The sequence below is a fragment of the Eucalyptus grandis genome, chromosome 11 (genome assembly GCF_016545825.1).
Source record: "Eucalyptus grandis isolate ANBG69807.140 chromosome 11, ASM1654582v1, whole genome shotgun sequence".
Classification (NCBI taxonomy): Eukaryota; Viridiplantae; Streptophyta; class Magnoliopsida; order Myrtales; family Myrtaceae; genus Eucalyptus; species Eucalyptus grandis.
The window spans coordinates 44,735,099-44,755,804 of record NC_052622.1 but is presented as its reverse complement, the minus strand read 5'-3'; the positions used below and the strand labels follow the sequence as shown (position 1 = coordinate 44,755,804).

Sequence of the window (20,706 nt, the reverse complement as noted above, 5' to 3'; positions counted from 1 at the left end):
TATTTTTTTGTTTCCTTTAACCCAATATATGCATATTCATTAGCTTATGAGGCCAAAGCAATTTCTTGGATTTTGCTTCCAGGCTTGCTGTCCCAATTGACTAATATTAATCCACACATGCTGCATGTGGGAGACTGTGTCAGGTTCCCCTAAACTAATTTTTTTTCTCTTTTTTTCATATTTCAAAGCTCTTGGCAATCAAGTAGATTATTTGTTTATAAGTCCAAGAATTGAGTTTTAATTAATAGGAAGAGACAGCAAAGCTGTCCGAAGAAAGTCCTAATCTACAAAATTTACAAATTGGGAATCCCTAATGAACCCTGTTGATAGGGCAAGCAAATCACTACTCTTAGAGTGAAGCTTCCACTAGTAGAATTATAGCCCATTTGAATAGTCATCACATCAAATGTTATAAATAGATCCATTTTTGCTATCTACATGTTATTATTCAATCAACAAGGTCAGAAATACATGTGGCCTGACATTTTCTTCGTAAATAATATTCCCCCGTGTAGAGAGAGAGAGAGAGAATGCGCTCCATTTGCACGAACTTCTTCTTCAATCATAGTGTCAATTTGTTTCCTAATTCTTACCGGGGTTTATAAATATGCCACCAATAATTGAAAAGGAAAACATGCCACGATTGTTAACTTTTACCACTTGAAGATTAAACAAGCGTACATGCCCATCCAATTTACCATAATTATCGGATCATATGGGTCCATAAGGAGGAACTTTTGATATGGACCCACGACTAGTAGACATTACCCCATTTATGGAGTGCTGCAAGATGAACGGATGTGATAGCATGCGGTCCATGGCCCTAGATCCAAAGGAGAATTTTCCTTATTTGAAGCCTATAAGATGTAACAATTATGATGTATGTGGTCACATTCATTGGTACTATTCAAGAAAAATATCTTTAATGTGGAAGGAGGGAGAGAGAGAGAACAAAGTGATGAGGCATGATAACTCTTTAGACACCATTAAGTTCATTTTAAAATCGGATTTGAAATAATAAGAATCATATTACAAGGTTTTCGTGTTTGCACGGCCCGATTTCGAAAGGCAAATTTTTTATTTACTAAGCAAGAAATTGGGGGTACATGGATCTTCCATCATATTTCACTATATGTTAAGTTAATTTGGACTAAGGTCTCGCCTCGAAAGAAACCCAAACTTTATGTGCGCGCGCATGACAATTCTCCCTTGGGCTTTGTCAAAGCTTCAACACCAAAGCCACCGCTCCTCCAATGACAACAGCCTCCTCCTCTTGCCATCACCACCACTATCTACCTTCGCTGCAACCCAAAAAAAGGGATGAGAACCATTCAAATAAAGAGCATGATCTCATGGTCGATGCCTTGAGAAATGATTTGAAGGTTGTGCTCTACCTTACGGGGCCTCTCTATGCTTCTATGGGTCAATTCGATTCTCCGATGTTGTTCAATCAAATTTAAAAAACATCATCCGAACGAGGTTAGTATGCGTTGGGACGGTTGAGAGAAAGCAAATGCTATCATATAAACAATGGATCCTAAGGTTCTAAGGAAGTGGCCGCATGATCGATGTAAATGGAGAGACACCATGAGTCGGTAATGCTTCAATTTATGCCTTATCCTCTTGCTAGATCATGCCATTGCTCGAGTTTCATTTCAACCGTTCAATATGCGAGCCTGCTTCTATTTAAACCAAGCATCTCCATCCTCCTTTATTTGGGCATCGCATTTTTCACGACCTGGGTATTTGAGAATTTTCAATCGCTTGACTAATCCCTGTCAGACAAATCAATATCATGACTCATGCGAAAAAAGATAATCAACGAAGCATGTAAGAGATTCGTGTCGGGATCTATAATTTCATGTCAACCACGAAAATTTCTAAAATGTAAAAAAGAAATCTGATCTCAGAAGGTACTAAACGTGGTCACGCCATCGCATGGGAACAACGATCACTGTTCATTATAAGTCGGATGGTTAGAATTGCTCAAATCATTGTAGCCGTGTTGGTATTCCATTCGTGGTTGGTGTTGTGGCTTGTCTTCAAAATGAAGGAATGTGAACAGTGGAATTCAAGTTTTGACGGCTTGAATTTTGTTCATAAGATGACAATACGCATAGCCCAGTCGGCACGGCCATCAGACAGGGAAAGGCCCTCTCTATCAAAGATTAAGAGATCCTCTTTTGACATTGACTTGAGACTTGGTCAATCCCCTTTGTCTTACAACAGCTTCCACTCGTTCTTTTGAGTCACCTTATTGTCAATCTCATGAGCCTTTACCTTAAGGTAGGCCTCGACAATGGACGGGTTGGGTCGGATCGGGTATTGGACTCAAAAGTGCTAATCATTTGCTCAAGCTCAAGACCAACAAAAATATAAAGCATGGACTTGAAAGGTGCTAATTGAGCCTAAGTGAATGGGTCTAGCCGAGTGAAAAAAAAAAAAAAAAAAAAGGATTATGCTTATCTAAGTTTTTGCTCGATGCTCAAGGCCAACAAAAATATAAAATATGGACTTAAAAGGTGCTAATCGAACCTAAGCGGATGAACCACTGGGGGTTCGCCCCAGTGGCCACCCTTCCAACATGGAAGGGGGAGGTGAGGGGTTCAAATCCCCACCTTCTCAGGGGGGCAGGGGTAGGGACGCGTAAGTTTCGAGAGTGGGTTGCGACTCCCACACCCCAGAGAGGCGGGCGCACAAGTCTCAAGCGAGTGAGTGTAGAGTAGGAATAGAGTAGAGAGACCACCAAAAAAAAACAAAAAAAAACAAAAAAACCTAAGCGGATGGGTCCGGCTGAGTGGAAAAAAGGATGTGCTTATACAAGTTTTTGCTTGATATTATGCTTCAAGCTTAGTGGCTAAGCCACGGCGGGCCAACAGGCCACCATGCTCATAATTGTGTCTACGTGGAAGATCTATTTGCAATTAATAGTAAAACTACGTGAGGTAATCGAGTTTGGCGTTATTTAATATGATCTAGAAAAGGTATCTTTACTTCAATTGTGTTATATGCATAAGAGAAACTCACATGTAAAAATAGGACTTACAAGATGTACTAAGTTATCGGGTTTCATACTATCATCATACATTGCACAATCAAATTGGAAATCAAAAGAGTACATATTCTTTTGTGTGATTATACGATGATATAATTATGATTTTGTTACGTGAATGGTAATTTCACTATCGCATTATTAATTGACTAGTGTTAAGATTTGCAATTAGTTAAAAATCGAAGTATTTGCCCAAATTATAACATGACAAGCATATGTGTGATACGTTTCTTTTAAAAAACGACTATCATTAAATTCAATAAATGCACAAGAGATGGAAGTGTCAATGAAAATCACGTAATCTCGCAAAAGACTATGAATGGGTGTTTTATTAACATAGATCATAAACTCATTTCCCTCATTTATCGCTATGGAGTCTTGTTGAGAAAAAATTAACGGTTGAAAATATTTTTAATGTCAATAAAAAAATTTACTTGTAAACTCGAAATACTTTCACCTCCGCTAGCTATCGACCAAATCAAGCTGTAGCCGCCCCCGCCGGGCATCCTGGGCTGCCCCGGCGGCAGACCCGACACCATAATGCCGGGCCGAAGCTCCGGGCAAGCTTTCGGGCTGGGAGGTCGATCCATAAAAAAAAAAAAAAAAAAAAAAAAAAAAGACTACTCGGTACTCAGCCGTTCCTAATGTCGTTTAGGCTTGGCTTGAGACTTGAGAGGGTCAAAACGACATGTCGCGCCGCGCCGCGGCAGTCAACAGAAATAACAAGCCACGCCATCGTCCTTTGTCTCGACCGTTGCTTTCCCGAAGCCCTAATCCAATCTTGGCTCGCGGCCGTGGGTGGAATCGCCGCCGCCGGCGAACCCTAATCCGGTAAATTGATCTTTCCTCAGATTCTTGCACGCTTTGAAACTGCAATTCCTCTCGTCCCCAGCAGAATTCGCGTCTCGATTACGCGCTTGATCGCAAAGCGTTTAGCTCTTTTCTGGTTTGATTTCTCTTTATCTTCTTTTGGCGATCATTTGTTGGATTTGATTTTGCTCGGATGGTGCATGTGATTTTGACATGACCTTCCTGAATATTGTGAAAAAAAATTGAATCTTTCCTGTAAATCGGCAGCGTAAGCGTGGTAAATGAAGTGGTAACAGAGCAAAAGAGTGTCCTTTTAATTCATTCGTTTTTTTTTTGCTCAAAAAAAAAAAAAAAAATTCATTCGTTTTCAAATTTCTTATCAGCTGTGACAACTTTCTTGGCGGAATAAAGGAATCGAGTCTGTGTTAATCGTTTTCCGAATCCCGGTACTGCTAGGGGCGGTTGATGGATGGATGGCTAGTAAATGTCAAATTGCTGAATTACTTGTCAAGAAGTTCGCTGGTCGCGATTTGGATTGTCGTCTTTCGTGTTTTGGCGTTGTAAAGGAAGTCTAGTGATGTATTAGACCAGAAATGGCTTAAATAGGTTTCGCGTATTAGTCCGTCTACAGTTTGTATTCAAAATGATAGGGGCGGTGGAAAAATTCGATTTTGTTGAATATGGCATGCTTGTTTGGACTTATGTGTTCTTTCACTTTATTTGACATTTTGATTTTTGCTACATCATTCCGAATCCCAGTACTGCTAGGGGCGGTTGATGGATGGATGGCTACTAAATGTCAAATTGCTGAATCACTTGTCAAGAAGTTCGCTGGTCACGATTCGGATTGTTGTCTTTCGTGTTTTGGCGTTGTAAAGGAAGTCTAGTGATGTATTAGACCAGAAATGGCTTAAATAGGTTTCGCGTATTAGTCCGTCTACAGTTTGTATTCAAAATGATAGGGGCGGTGGAAAAATTCGATTTTGTTGAATATGGCATGCTTGTTTGGACTTATGTGTTCTTTCACTTTATTTGACATTTTGATTTTTGCTACATGGTTCTTATACCTTTCTGTTGTTCTTCAGAGCTCAAATATGAAGAGGGCAATGCCTTGGAGTGATGAGGAAGAGGACTCATCTGAAGAATCATCATCCCATTCAGATAATGAATCTGATGATGGTGTTGGGAAGAAGAAAGAAAAGAATAAATCTAGGAGTGAACAATCTTCCAAAGGTATTAATTTTAGGTTACCTTCGACATTTACATATGTTAAGCTAGCTTGTATGATGAGTTCATCTTTAGTAGTTTACATAAGGTGACAAGATGTATCAGCGTGTCAATTACATGCCTTTAGTTTGTGCCAACACATTTATAATTTGTAGGTGTTCCTTTACTCCTGTCCATTTTATGGTAAAGTATCTAATTTTGCATTTAATCCATACTCTGTGGTGAATCTTTTTATCGTGTTCATGTGATGGCATTGGCTTATCTCCAACATTTTTTACCCTCCTAACCAGATATGTTCACCTCAGTCAATGAGCTAAGCATATCTCTACTGGGGGGAGAAAACGAAAAGTTATATTATCATGTCATATATGTACTTATTGCGTACTTAATGAGATGATATAGCCGTTTCAGAGGTATATATAGAAAATGTATTTGATTAGTGGTGAATATAGTTTATCTGCATATGAAAACAGATCGATGAAGTAATTTTGTCGTTATTTTGCACCATCATCATATTGTGGGTCCTTTTGATTTTGGATTTTACTCCATTTGTGGCTTGTCCAAAGTTCAAAAGTGTTAACTTCCACCAGAAAATTTAAAATTGGTTTAGATGCTTAAATTCAGGGAAATCTGGAAAGCAGAAGAGTAGTGGAATGAGTTTTGAAGCATTAAAGCAACACGGTTTCAAGGGCGGGTTATCGGTCTTAGGAGTGCCCCCTCCAAAAGACGATGATGCCCAGAAAGACTGGTCATGGTCCACTGGGAGGGAAGGTCGTAAGACTGAGGATGCTGATGAATCATACAAAGAGCGGCAAAGAACAAGAGCTGCACTAGCATCTGGAGAGCAATTGGCCGATGTTCAAACCCGGAAAGAGAAGAAGAATCTTTCCTTCTCGCAGAAGGAAAAGAAGAAGAGAGATCTTGGTCAGGCCAGCAGGGTGAAGAATTATGTTGAAGAGGAGAAGAGGCTATTGAGAGATAGTGGTGTTTATTCTGGCTTCGATTCATGAACCTTGATCTCGATCCAAAATGATGTAATTTTGAAATATGGATTTGCTGATCAACTTCAAACTGTTGGCCTGTACTTCCTTTGGAATGTTATCTGAAATGTAACAGAAGAAAGCACCCTCATTCATACTTAGTAGCAGGGGTGGGGTGAAGTGATTAACCATCGTGGTTTTCACTTTGCTGTTGAGTTGGTATGAGTGAGTATTAACAGTAAGAAGAATAACGCAACTATTTCTAAGGTTAATGGTTGAAGGAGTTTGTGCTAGGAGTGAGCATGGTTCCCAGTTTAATCTAGAATCAAAGAACCGAATCGGTGGGAACCTATCTGGTTCTAGATTGATTCGGCTTCTTTGATTATAAGATATGTAGGTAGTTTACAAATTCCACAAATTAATGAATTTGTTTTGATGAGTAGTGAAACAAATTTTTTTGTATCTTGGTTTATGTCTCATGTGATCTTGCAGTTTTCCATGACAATCAATGATAAGTGTATAATTTGGAATCGGGAGAAGTGTTAAAAAGTCATAATTTTTTTTTGTATTTGTGCTAATTTAGTCCTAAACATTTTTACCTTATGTGAATTCGTCCTTTCGAGCCAATTTTGGTCAAATTTTGTTAACTAAACACTGACCAACTGACGTGGCTTAATAAGGGTTAACGTTGACAACTCTTAATAATATTTTAATATTTTTTTTCTTTTTCTTTTTCTTTTTTTATTCTCTCTTTTTCCTCTAGCCGGCAAGGTCGACCGCAGGCCACCCTCGCAATCTAAGCAGCCTTGAGCTGGCCTCGCCACCCAGCACAAGGCCACCCTTGCGGCCACTAGCAAGGTGGCCGGCGAGGCCACGGTGCGAGACCAAGGTCCAGCAACCAATTGGAGGAAGGAGGAGGAGAAGGAAAAAATTAAAAAAATTCAAAAAATTAAAAGTTAGACCACGTCAACCAACCGATATTCAGTCAGCAAAATTTTGTCAAAATTAACTAGAAATGACTGAATTGACACAAAATAAAAAAGTTTATGACTAAATTGACACCAAAAAAAGATTTAAGATTAAATTAGCACAAATGCAAAAAGTTTATGACTTTTTTAACACTTCTCCCTTTGGAATCATTAGTTTGAGCTTCCATTTTATTTTACTTTGTTAATATTTCATATTCTTCTTATGTCTAAATGTAAATTGTAATAAGTAGATCGCAACTAAGCAAGTCATGATTATTAAAAGTGATAATTTATTACAATTATTCAATTAATAATGTTAGGTGGAACTTCGGTAGAATCTATAACCAACTTAGAATCTTTGACAAAGTAGATTCCAAGTTTCAAGATATGCAGAATAGGTTTTGAGTTTAAAAATAAATAAATAAATAAAACTTTATTTCAACAAATAGATTTCAAGTTCCAAGTGAAACCTGTACAGAATCTAGAAACTTGAAATCTTGAATTGCTCACCCCTAGTTTGTGCAACAAAGATATGTTTTGCATACTGAGATCAGGTATTTTGTGCCTTAAAATTGGATCTTCGTTCATCTATTATGAAAATTTGTTCTATCAAGTTCACTTGGGGTGTAAATTTTCTTCCATAATGTGCTTTTTCACGATACATGGTAAAAACAGCTGATAAATGGTCAATATATAGGGGCCAGCATTCCACTGGATTGTGATTTAAAGTAGTACACTCACAAAAGAGTAAAAATGATTAATGCAAGCAATTGGACCGGCTCTTTCTCTTAATAGCATTCTCTTCTATACTTGGGTCATATGATCAAACGGGGGTTGGCTAAATGATGGAACGCTTTGGTGAGACGTACTACAATTACATTCCCCGCTCAAAATGATGTAGGATCATGCCCCATCCTGAGGATGGAGATTATCCAATATATATAGAGGGCAGAATATGCAGCATCCATGATTATCGATCGAGCTGAAAGTTAGATTGCTCATCTTGTGCTAAAAAAGATAAAAAGAAAAGAGACTACTCAACAGACATGTCCCTCGACACCAAGGAGGACCCCCCAATCAAGTGTAATAAGCTAAGATCGCACTGTTCCCCGTTACAACTGGGTGTGGGGCCAAAAAGAGTCGTTTGATCTTTTGTTGTCTCGACAGACGGAGATGGCAAAAATGTTTACAACAACAAGGGCGGAAGAAATCATTTCAAGCTGTGTGTTCCATCATAGAGCAGTTCAGGTCAAAACAGGGGGATTCACAAAATTTGAATCAGTAAATAATTGCCATACATGGCTCGCCCCCTCGAATAACTTAATGAACCTTATACATCTTGTACTAACTTTTATGGTTGACAAATCTATGACACCTTAAATTTAAGGGGAAAAAGAAATGGAAAATGGAAAATGGAAAAAGAACCGATAAAGCCACTATCTTCTGCTGGCTGTCGCTTTGCCTTTACTTAGATCGGCAAGCTGCTCAACAAGTTTCCTCTCTTCGCTGCTCAATCTTTTCGGGATTTCCACTTGCACCCGGACCAACTGATCACCTCTCATGTTGCTTTTGTTTAAGTAAGGAACTCCCTTCTTCGCCATCACAAGAGTCGTGTTTGGCTGTGTCCCGGCAGGGATCTTTAGATCAACCATGCCATCCACAGTCGGTACCTTGATCGTGGTCCCTAAGATCGCATCAATGTATGATACCTTGCAGGTGTACAAGATGTTTGTGTCGTCGCGCTTGAGGACTGGGTCCGAAATCACGTCAATCACAACAAAGAGGTCGCCAGGGGACCCGCCTCGCCTTCCTGCATTACCTTCTGATCGAACCCTCAGGCGACTACCAGAGTCCACCCCAGGGGGCACCTTCAGACTTATCCTTTTAGTCCTCCGAACCCGACCATCACCCGAGCACGTGTTGCAAGGGGTAGATATCTCGCCAGTACCACCGCAGGATGAACATGTCATTACTTGCTGGAAGACACCCAATGGAGTCCTAGCTGATGACACAACTTGGCCTTGGCCACCACAGGTGGTGCATCTGGACGGAGTGGTGCCCGGTTTTGCACCAGAGCCATTGCAAGTGCTGCAGCTCTCAAGGCGGGTTATTTCTATCTCTTTTTCAACACCAAAGACAGCTTCCTTGAAATTCAAAACGAGATTGTAATATTCATCCTGGCCATCAACGGGTCTGTTCCTGGAACCTCTGCCTCCCATGCCCATTCCACCCATCCCACCCATGCCCATGCCCTCAAAGAGAGACTCAAATATATCCATAGGATTGGTGAAATCCTGGCAGCAACAAATGATAACCACTATAAAAATGCAAACGTTGGAGCAAAAACAGAACTTCTTAAGGAATCTACACGAGCTTCAATCACGACCAGAAAACTTACCCCCATTCCCATTCCAGCACCTTTAAGTCCAGCTTCTCCATACTTGTCATAAAGAGACCGTTTCTCATCATCTGATAAGACCTAAACAAAGAGCAGTTTCTCAGTTACAATTTGCCAGCAAAATTGCTGTAGCAGATTTGCAAATAAAGGACAGTCACCAAAAGAGAATTTGCCATACATTACAAGAAGTTGAATGCCTTATAAAGGAGCGATGGAATCAAACCCAACAATATAAGCAACTGAGCTTTTTGTAATGGCTCCCTAAAGAGACGATTTTCATATCATACCCCTTCAGTTAGCTAACCTTTTGAAGGAAGAATTTACACATGATACCTATCTTCGATATTGCGTGAATACTTCCCACTTCAGTTAGCTAAAAACTCTCTTTAGATGTAAATATTGGGTTAAAGAGCATAGATATTCTGTGCATATGTTGAAGTCCGTTTTATCTAAGGGCTTTCCAGAATGTAACATGCAGTTATCCCTCCGTGCCCATCAGCGAACTTCCACTGAACCCAAAAGGATTTTAAAACAAAATGCATTTGTTTACCTCGTAAGCATTGCTAATATCCTTGAACTTCTGTTCTGCTCCAGCCTCTCTGCAGCAATAAAAATAATATCAATATTTTTGAGACAGCAAGGCAGAAAAAAGGGATAGAAGTAAAAAATATTAGGAATCCACTGCATATTCACCATCTCACTCAATAGCTAAAGAGGACCTCCAAAAACTTGAAAGAACAAGATTAAGGCCCGTAATCTAAAGCTAGCAGGTAGATTTATATCATGAGTCTCAAAATCAATTCATCATCTGCCCGTGCATCCCCAGAATTAAACTCACAAATAGAGATAGGAAAGCACATGAGTATGGACATGCATATTTAAAAACCCAAAGATTGAAAATGGCCGCTTTCAGTAATATTTACTTTAAAAATCATTTTTCCCTGGAAACTAATTCCAATAGATAATGATAAGATAATCATACATAAAAATTATGTGAGGATGACTGAATTGAATGCAGAAATGCAACTAGTCACAAAGCACTAAAATTGTTAAAATGATTAATACAACTATTCTTCTTCCTTTTTCTTTTTTTTAGTTATGTGCGTGCATGGCGCGTGTACATGTGTGTGTGCTAGAGAAAGAGGGACAGAGCACAGTCAAAGTCTATTAAAGCATGACAAGACACTACAGGTGCTGGATATTTGGTGCAACTTTTAGCAAGTAAACAAACCGCGGCAAGAAATTCCAAGTCTAACAATTGTGGAACTATTGAACCACAGTCAACTTTTTGATGGTAGACAATATGTAACAGCAAGGCACGACATTAGAAATGATTCCTCATCCCAGCAAAAGTTACAAAACAACATATGGCATTGATGAAAAAATTGAAGGAACTGGGAAAAGCATAAAAGGGAAATTAAAAACCAACTCACTTGTTCACATCTGGATGATAATTTCGAGCAAGCTTCCGGTACGCTGCAGGGCAATGAAAGGAAGGAAGGATTTATCTTATTCAATCTTCAGAAAGCAAGTTAGTTCAATGAAAGAACCCCCCTTCCCCCCAAATCATGTTTCAGAATAGACATGAAAGAACCAATAAATGCCTTTGTGTCACAGAGAGAGGGAGAGAAGGAGAGAGAGGGAGGGAGGGAGAGATTTTGCAAAAGAAAATGCACCAAGTTTTCATAATTTCATAATTTATTCTTTTGTCCATCACGGAATCTAAACCCAGAGGTTGTTTCATTCTAGCACGGATGAAAAAAGAAAACACAATAGCTGTATCCAAAGTAGGAGCCCCAAATTAGTCGTTACAATCTCCTGATTGACACAAATGTTAATTTTTAAGAAACAAAGTTTCTTACGAGTAGGAGCTATAATGAAGTTGCCATTCAAAATGAATAATATCAGCAGATCTGAAGTATGTCTCAAGATGCCGAATATACAGACCAATATACTTTCACGTCTGACTCTTAAGTAGACAGGGCTCAGGCCTCACAGCATTCCAGAATTATATTGCATAGAATTCAATGCACATTGCTGAGTTTAACAAAAACTTCCACATGATCAGAGAAATTTGTAGCTTAAAAGCTGGAATCTCAAGATCCTACAATAAAGGGAATAGTTATTGTTGCGAAGAAATTAAACTCAGGAGTCGCGCTATGGATGTGATGTCCATAAGTAACTCAAAATATTGTCCATTTTAGCCCGTCCCACACCGACATGGTTTTGACCTTCGGTGTACTAATAAAGATCCATGGTAAAAATGGAGCAACACTGTGGATTGAAAGCAAAGTGTACCCAGAAAAAGAAAAGATTTCAGTTTCTTTAGTCAATTGAAGGAGTAAATAGCACGGAATGGCATGCAACTTAAAGACTAAATGGATTGCATGAGAAACAATGGTTCATATTGGACATGGTATATCATAGATTTGGCTCAATCTTAAGGATAGATTGGAAAGTCGTAGACCAAGTAAGTTCTATGATCAAACCTTTACCATTCAAAAAGTGATTTTAGTCTAGGTAAGGGTACTTTGCTGGATGTGGGCATATAAAGGAAACACGCTCCGAAATGAGTTGGGGTGGACTTGTTATAGGTTTGATTGAGTGGAACCACTTAGGGTGATTTGAAAATGTAGAAGAGGATCAAAGAATGATCTGTGAAAACTGTGACAGTGAGGTAAAATAACAATTCAAATGAAGAATTTCCCCAAGAGACATGCAGGAAAACAATGAAGCGTAGGGAGTTTATACACCTTTAGGAGAAAATGGTACTTTTCAGATTGCACCACATAAGAAAGTCATTGTCACCTACCATATTTAGTGACAAAGTCTTTGGCGGCTGTTTTAAAAGTCTAAACCTTGCTTAACAAAGAAGAAGTGAAAACAGTTGATCTAGGACAATCTGATCAAACTGAACCAAATCCGGAGATACTGAGCGGTGCATTTCAGATTGCAACCACATGAGAAAGTCATTGTCACCAACCACATTTTGTAGAAAAGTCTTTGGCGGTTGTTATGAAGGTCTAACCTTGCTTAACAAACAAAGAAGCAAAAATAGTTGATCTAGGAAAATCTGATCAAATCAAATCACATATGGAGATCCTGTTTTTGGGCAAAGAGACAGTAACCATAAACAACAATTTGGGATTTAAGCTGGCTAATGAACTCCAAAGTATTAGATAAACTGAGAAAATAAATCAAATTCTTATCTAACAACAAAAAACAGAGAAGGATGCCAGTCAAAGATACTTGTTGTCACATAATCAACTCGCAAGAATGTCTCATAACAACCCAAAATCGGTCTTGCATAATAGAGATGCTGACAAGACCAAGCACTCCTCATGCATAACTGAGGAGATATAAAAAAAGTTGAACTTAATAAGTAAGCAGAAGAAAGGAAGACTTATAGAACCACCAAACCAAAACTGACTGGATATTGTGACTACGGACACGGTTTATTCCCTTCCTGGAGGGATGTATTATTCTAGAGCTTCAGTATCATATACAATCTTTTGTTTGATTTAGAAAACAATGTCCTATCATTCCATGTCAGCAATACACCTAACTCTCGGCAGAAACCAAAATTACAAGATATGGCACGCAGGAATTGCGTAATGGAGCAAACACCGAGGAACATGTCATGGTTCCACTCTTTAGACTCTCTCTTTCCATCGCCTAGTTCAAACTTCAAAGGGATACTTCGGAAGTAACATATTCTTTATCATCAGAAACTGAAATCACTTGAAGGACATCCAAATAAACAATTTGATTCGTATTTTATTTCTAGGGGTTCCGTAATTAGTATCTTCTTTTTAATAGAAAACCCAAAAACACAAACCGCTTCCTCCACCCCTTTTTTTCTTTTTTTTGTTAAAAAAGGCCTTGGCCTAATTTATTATATCATAACTTTCCAAATGTACAAAAGAATTGACTTGATCACCCAAATGAAAAGTTACCAAGTGTTTTGGTGGGCAGAAACCAAACTCCCAATTCTCTCTAAGATGTAAAGCAAAATTATTGAAAAATTCAGCAAATTTGTTGTGTTCCCTAAACAAATGTGCTATCCGAATTGTCGCATGGTTGTCCAGAATTTGACATATTTTCCTCACATGTCATTTCCAACAAAAGTACAGTTACGTCTTGGACGAATCACATGAAGAAGATATACCATGGAAATGAAGAAGATAAAAAGGGGGGAAAAAAAGAAGAGCAACAGTGCAGAGTATTCAAATTTTAAGAACAAGATTCACTAGAAGAGTTAGAACCCAAGTTGAAAGCCATGAGACGGAAGAGGAATGAAAGATGTAGACATACCACTCTTGATTTCGGATTTGCTGGCATTTCTTGACACGCCGAGAACAGAATAATAGTCCTGAAAGCGTGAAAAAAAAGACGGTGAGATGTTAGTTCCTTTGCATCAATGCAAGCAATAGGATTTACAGAAGAAAGCGTACTAGCACTAGCTTAAAGTAAACGACAGTGCCACAAAACATGATTTTTATGGTTAACTCACAGAATCAGCTCTAACTACTAATCTTGCTCCCCGACGATGAGGTGACCGTCCACATGACCCCATGTAAAAGGACAACGGCAATGTGCCTCGAGAGAACAAGCTTGATGACTGAGCCGCCAGTCGCCGCACATCCCTAGTAAAATTGCCAAAAAAATACATAAATAAATCTCCAAAACACCGCATGACAAATGAGTGCTTTATGAAACCAATGCTCACCCAAAATGCGATGAAGGCGCCCTATTCGCAGAGTAAGGCCTGAGCATGAGCTGAGGACGAATACCCCATTGAACGAAGCACGTATTTCCAGAAGGTATAACGGCCATCAGATATACTCTGGCAACTTACAGAACTTGAATTGTGGCTCCTTGAGGTGCCCTTATAAAACCTGGACTGCAACACAATCAGCATCCGCTCCTAAAGGAACAACAGTCCACCAATTCCCCATAAAAGTAGACCAGAACAGGCAAATATAAAGACACGTAGAAGCTATAAAAAGGCAGAGTCCCGCGACATTTCCACTACAGAGACAACAATTGCAGCACCCAAAACCTCTTTTTCCCCCTACTTCAATAACAGACCGGGCGTGACCTAAAAGAAGAACTCGAAAACATCGAAAGTTCGAAGCTTGGCGATTGAATGGCGCGCAGGAACGGCCGCGGAGCATGTCTACGTTCGTGTGGAGCGACTTAGAAATCGAAAACACCGGTACCGGGCCAACCGAAGGACAACCACGCCAATCGACACTCGACCAAACGGCTCTCCAGACTGAACAGCACAGAGAGAGAGAGAGAGAGAGAGAGAGGGGAGGGAGAGGCGTGCCTTGTCGCCGTCCTCGTCGTCGTCGCCGGAGCCGAAGAGTGGCGGTCGACGGCTGGGGGGTTTTGCGGGGGCGGTGGCCTTCGGCTTCGGCTTTGGTTCGTTCGTGGTAGGCAGCACGAGACGACGAAACGATTATGGGCAAATGGTGAACCTGATCTAGAGATTTCTTTTTTTCCTTTTCTTTTTTTTTTCTCTCTTTTCATTTTTCACGAGCTTTGCAAAGAAGCCCCTCTACTTAATCGATTTTGCGCTGGCGACCGTAACTTTTTTGGGGCGACCTCCTTTCGCACCCGCTACAAAATGTCTAGTTTTTAATCTATGGTTAAAGAATATTTTATAATACGCAAATGAAAGTTGATATTTTAGGAATAATTAAATAAAATTTTATAATTCACGTAAATAAAAGTCGATAACCTAAATCTAGTAAGTATTTTAATCGAAAAAAAGGTTGGTAAGGCATTCGAATTAAGGTTGACAAATTGACATGAGAATTGATAACTTCTAATAAGTTACACCGATAAAAGCATTTGCCATCAACAAATTGTTGGCAAGTCATTTAAATAAGATTTGGTAACCAAAAGCTATTTGGTAATTTAATCAAAATCAACATGGTAAGAAGGCATTCAGATTACAATTTATAGTTTCAAATGAATAAAATAGAGATGGTTTTTTGTATTAGTTTAGTTGATTGATTTCAATAAATGGAAAATCATTCCAATACGGGATATTAATGCAAATATAATAAATTACTCAATCGGAGAAAAGCCAGTTGGTCAATTAATTAGAGGCCGATAAGTGTGTACTATGGTTGGTTAGTCCCGAACAAAAGTAGGCAAAGTTCGAAATGGGAAACAATTAATAAATGCTGGCAATTTGATGTAAAAGTTGGTGGGTCACTAACTAGTTACCAAACAAACATTTTGTTGGTCTCGTGAACTTACCAACCTTTATAGCAATTACCAACCACGGAAGCAATTTTACCGCTTTTTTTTCATGCATGGATTAATATAATGTCGCCCTTACACGACTCCACTAGAAACTTTGAGACTAGCCCAACTCCTTAGTAAGGTTACATTTGATTAAACTTTTAGGAAAAGCCTTTGAGAAAATGTAAATAACTTTCTTTTTTCCAAAATGCAAATTATGTGTTATGAATTGTATTATAAAAATCCATTGTGAAGTACTTTCAAGTAAAAACTATAAAATAGTGTTTGAAAGTTATATTTACAAAAGGCTTTTGTTATTGAAAAAAAAAAAAAAAGGCCTTGGAGACCAAGACAAGGACAGGCGGTTGTTATTTGAGGTTGCAAGAACTCGGGTGGCGTTCGAAGACTATCGACAAGGGCCACCTGAGGTCGGGCGACCCCTTGCAAGGATGGCTCCGCCCCTCACAAAGGTCGCCATGACTCAAATTGTGTGGCCCCTCACGGAGGTCGCGGCGACCCAAATCACACAACCTCGCACGAAGGTCGCATGACGCCCCTGCAACAGTCACTTATGTCACCATGACCATGCCGACCCCTCATAGCCATGTTGATCGACCACAACGAAGAAGAAGATGTACAATCATCAAGGGCAAAATCGGAGAAGAAGGTGAACAACCATCGAGGGCAAAGCCCAAAAACAAAAAGTTAGTGAGGATTGTTTTGGAAGAAACTCTTTTTTACTAACCCTAAGTGAAGGTATGCCGAAAAAGCTGAAAGCCTAAGGCAGCAGCTATCTTGGGCTTTCTATCTTCTGAAGGCCGGCCTTTTCATAATAGGGTTTCAAAAAAATTTGCCATGCACCTACAATTTAGCCCAAGGGGCTTTGGATGCTCAAAATGGCTTGGGAAAATCATTCCCAAACAAATCCTAGAAAGGGAAAGGCAAGAGCAACAAATGTGACAGTAACCGGCCAATTAAAAACTCAAGTTACAAAATCCAAACATATAATTTAATTGGTATGCTAAGAATCAAGCAATGTACTCACCATCCTTACAAAGGAACCGGATGCATAAAAGTACCCTTTTCCTCAAGAAGGCCCCTTTTGACACACTCCTCCTACACGGACTCTTGGGTGTAAAAAGCCCAATTTGGCCAACCAGCCCACCACGTATTGTGGGCCCAAAATCAGGAAAGTTACTCCAGGAGGGCTTGGCCTTGGACAGAGAAGAGGCTGGGCTTTAAGTGCCCCACTTGTCCAATAACACAAAGCATGAGAATCTGATATCTGAAAGATGTTAGTTTTCTCCCTTCTTCCAGCTCTATCTTCCTAACGCGATCAAGAACATTCCCCGGCTTGATGCCCCAATCGGGTACATGCTCGGGTTACCCAGCTAACTATCTCTCCTTTTTTGTTATTTTTTTTTTTCAGAAGTTAGATTTCTCTTAATTATTTCTCACGGAAATTTGAAATTTTTCCCGGGGAGATTTTTAACCCCTTCCGGAACAAGTTTGGATATTCTTTTGTGCACACTTATAATCATAGAATTCGTCTTTGGCTTTAATTGAAATAATCATGCGCATGTGATGACATGTCGACTCTATGTAATTTATTGTTTGCCAGCATATTTTATTTTACAAACATTGAATGAATCCATGGTAATGCGAAGGTAAAAATTTTATATAATCTCTCGTATGTTATAATATTGATTTCGGTCAGGCCCCTACGAATTATGTAATTTATTGTTTGCCAGCATGTTTTATTTTACAAACATCGAATGAATCCATGGTAATGCGAAGTTAAAATTTTTATAAAATCTCTCGTATGTTATAATATTGATTTCGGTCAGGCGCGCACGAATTATGTGGATGGGCCCAAAGACAGTAAGCCGATGCAAGATGCGATGGCAAGATGTCGTTCCTTTGTGAACTCAGTTCGACTGAACAAGCCTCCCATAGGGAATATATATATATTATTTTCATTTATGGGATAACGTAAGTTTTAGACCAATTATGTGGTACCTACTGTTGCGAGGAGCATAAGTGAAGCAAAAAGTAATTATAATGGTGGGGCCATAGTTGCAGGTGTAAATTGACGGGGAGACATTATTAAACTAAACTCACGAACTACTCTCTAGCCAGATTTAGAGGTGATGAAATCAGACAAGGAACGATCGCAGTTTTAATTGTTAATTTCTATTAAGGGGGCTGCGCCTGGACAGCTGCCGCTCGCCTTTGCCCGCCATGGCTGTGGCTACTGCCATTGAAAAAAGAAAAGAGAAAAAAAAAGAATCAAAAAATTATTTAAGAAATCAAAAAAATATTAAATTATTATTAAAAAATTTTGTGTTAGTGCTGGCCATGCCACGTTAGATGGTCGATATTTACATTAATAATTTTCTGCTTAAATTGACCGTATTGACTGAATTTATATTAATGCGAAAATATTTAAGACTAAATTAATCAAATTAAAAAGTATATAATTAAATTGATATATATATATATAATAGGTTTAAAAAAAATTTTATACTTTTTCCCTTATATTTTCGATGAATAAGTGCATCTAAAGTAGGTAAATTTTAAATCTACAAAATATCTTGTTAATCTCCTCGATTTAGTGTAGATTATAAAGTCCATGTGGCGTGGTCCACGTGAATCTTTCGATTTTTCCCAAAATGGAGCGACGTGGCACGTCGACATCCATCTATTTTTTTATTTTTTTATTTTTTTTGGGTAGAACATCTATTTATTTCATTAAGCGTGGATACAAGGGTGGATGCACACCTGATCCAGCCTGAGCCAATTCTACTTGAAAAGGATTTTCACAAGTCTATGACATGCCCATCCTTGTCACGTCCTCCATATATCAACCCCAAAAAAAAAAAATCATTAAAAAAATAAAAGTGAAATTGCCTCTCCTGTTTTTTTTTGTTTTTTAACCCCTTTTTTTTTCCAATTGATTTGATTGATTCGTGCGTTTGCTCCACCAAACCAAAGAAAAGTCCAAAAAAAATTTGCTCATCTTCTCGCCAATAATCCAACAAAAGACGTCCCTTTCCATGAACATAAGTCCAATTCACAACGCCGGCTGCATACATAGACTTTTAAATCCAGGGCCTAACTTTCAAAACTTTTCATGATAATCTCCCCTTGTCCTTACTTAAGTAAAAAAGGACATGAACATGGCCTATGATATGACCTCTTATAATCTCGTGCCTAGTTTTTTTGTCCTATCATATCACTCCGTATCATTAATGCCCCTCTATCGGTTGACATGATCGTTTTGGATCTATTTCGTGTTGCGGTTACTTTTAGTATTGCTATTGCAAATTAATTTCATAAGTTTTGTCATATTTTGATGTAATTTGATATATTTTCTTTATATTCTCATAATTTCTCTTCATTTATAAAATTAAATTTTCGGATTAAAAGTTTTAATATAACATTGGAATCAGATTCCACCCCAATTTATTTGATTTAAGTAAATAGTGATTTGGAGATTTACTTGTTGGTACTGAGGTAACATTTAAATAGAAAAGCTAGTTAAAAGGGCCGTGAAAGGCAAATTTGCGATTGCTTTTTGAAAAAGTAACCTTTTATAATTTACTTGGAGGTACAATCATTGGTAATGGATTGTGTCCAAATGAATGAAATGGAGCTATTCATGAGGCATCATTAGTCGAGTTTGAATAAAATTTGGCTCAACTTTGATGATATGCGGCTGGACATGCTGCATGCATGTAAGCAATTTCATGGTTGCTAGAATTTAAAAATTCATCAATTTGATTATCATTAGTTTTCTTTTCTAGATTAAAAGCCTGCGGCTTTGTTGTTCGGTGGGATAATTATTAGCAGGTATTCTTTTTCACAAATTAGGTAAGGAGCAAATTCATTATTAGGAGCCACATGCATCAATTATAACAGTTTATAAAGGTAGGGCACATCAGCTTTTTCAGACCCCAAACCATGGCCATTATTGGACTGGACCCCTTAGCATCAACACGCTCTCCCCCTTTTTTTCTTTCGATTTTTGGTTTTTTTTTCCCTTTTTTTCCTTCTATTTTTTGTTATTTAATTCAAATAATTGGATCCTACATATAAGTTTCGGAGGTCGATGTGGGTGGGCTTTTGTAATCGGGATTGGAGTTGGGGCTACTTTTTTTCACTATTGATGCCATATTAATGACGTTTGACGAGAGCAAACGTGGGTAGAAAGAATGAGGTAAAAAACTCAGAAGTCAATAGCGCCATGATTTCAAGAACAGTCGAAATTAAACCCCCCTCACCTGATTTTGTAATCATGCTTAATTTGAAAGGGGCTTAATTCACTTCGTAATTCTAACCCATCTTGTCCCTCTTTTTTTGAGTGCGGTGCGGCTTGAATTCCTCTGAAGTCGTGTGGATTTGAAATTTGTCGTGAGGTTTAAATTCAAATTATTTCGCGAAAGTTCAATGATTTTAATTTTTTTTTTAAAGCAATCATTCATATCACTTAAAATAATTAATTAATGCAAAATGTTTCATTATTTAATGAATGTTGAAATATTTTTAATTTATTTATTTTTATCAATGATACATTCGACATCTTTTAGAAAAATGCTTTCTCAATCACTCATTTTCCGTTAAACTAATAGAGCCTCGTTGTCTCAACTTCGTAATTGTTGAACTGTCTCATTTTTTTCGAGAGTGGCTGGTAACTTGAAATGTAAACTCTTGAACAGTGATGTTATTGTCACTCTCCTAAAAGGTGGATGCACTTTTTTTTCAAAGCGGATGCACTTTTGAAAAAATAAATTCATGAAGTAGTACTCTCTTGTTGTCTTCTTTTGAAAAAATAGATTCTTTGCGATTTTAGATATCGTCTACCTAATTTTTGGAGGGCAATTCAATAGTCTTTAGGGGAACGGATCCTCCAGTCGTAAATTATTATAATTTCTTGTGCGGGATGTGGTAACACACAAAAACATGAAAAGTTTATGATTAATGGACGGCATTTTACTCCTTTTTATTTCAAGG

The 20,706-nt window shown here is 38.4% G+C and overlaps 2 protein-coding genes across 4 annotated transcripts; one reads left to right on the top strand and one right to left on the bottom strand.

The window, feature by feature from the left end:
* The first annotated feature begins 3,725 nt into the window (after nucleotides 1-3,725).
* On the top strand, nucleotides 3,726-6,249 carry LOC104426643. Of its 3 annotated transcripts, none has more exons than XR_001982064.2 (3): nucleotides 3,726-3,883; nucleotides 4,948-5,095; nucleotides 5,700-6,249. XR_001982064.2 is itself a non-coding variant. In XM_010039770.3 (3 exons), the coding sequence occupies exons 2-3, from the start codon at nucleotides 4,957-4,959 to the stop codon at nucleotides 6,097-6,099; spliced, it is 525 nt and encodes a 174-aa protein (XP_010038072.2). In that variant the 5' UTR covers nucleotides 3,726-3,883; nucleotides 4,948-4,956; the 3' UTR covers nucleotides 6,100-6,249. The 3 variants fall into 3 exon arrangements, 2 of the variants coding, with proteins under 2 accessions (XP_010038072.2, XP_010038073.2); XM_010039770.3 differs by having other exon boundaries at nucleotides 5,714-6,249; XM_010039771.3 differs by lacking the exon at nucleotides 3,726-3,883 and adding an exon at nucleotides 3,975-3,998 and having other exon boundaries at nucleotides 5,714-6,249.
* A 1,973-nt stretch (nucleotides 6,250-8,222) lies between these two features.
* LOC104426642 (chaperone protein dnaJ A6, chloroplastic) lies at nucleotides 8,223-14,906 on the bottom strand. Its single transcript, XM_010039769.3, has 8 exons — nucleotides 14,768-14,906; nucleotides 14,165-14,333; nucleotides 13,949-14,081; nucleotides 13,750-13,807; nucleotides 10,869-10,911; nucleotides 9,986-10,034; nucleotides 9,436-9,516; nucleotides 8,223-9,331 (listed from the first exon to the last, which is right to left on the bottom strand). The coding sequence occupies exons 2-8, from the start codon at nucleotides 14,269-14,271 to the stop codon at nucleotides 8,474-8,476; spliced, it is 1,329 nt and encodes a 442-aa protein (XP_010038071.1). The 5' UTR covers nucleotides 14,272-14,333; nucleotides 14,768-14,906; the 3' UTR covers nucleotides 8,223-8,473.
* Between the last annotated feature and the right edge of the window lie 5,800 nt (nucleotides 14,907-20,706).

Bases quoted from the DNA above. Each gene is read 5' to 3' on its own strand.
- LOC104426642 (XM_010039769.3), bottom strand. From the start codon at position 14,271: ATGGCCGTTATACCTTCTGGAAATACGTGCTTCGTTCAATGGGGTATT. The intron at 10,912-13,749 runs GTATGTCTACAT...ATTGCCCTGCAG, and splicing joins CAAATCCGAAATCAAGAGTG to CGTACCGGAAGCTTGCTCGA. The intron at 9,332-9,435 runs GTAAGTTTTCTG...TGTTGCTGCCAG, and splicing joins GTGCTGGAATGGGAATGGGG to GATTTCACCAATCCTATGGA.
- LOC104426643 (XM_010039770.3), top strand. From the start codon at position 4,957: ATGAAGAGGGCAATGCCTTGGAGTGATGAGGAAGAGGACTCATCTGAA. The intron at 5,096-5,713 runs GTATTAATTTTA...GCTTAAATTCAG, and splicing joins GAGTGAACAATCTTCCAAAG to GGAAATCTGGAAAGCAGAAG.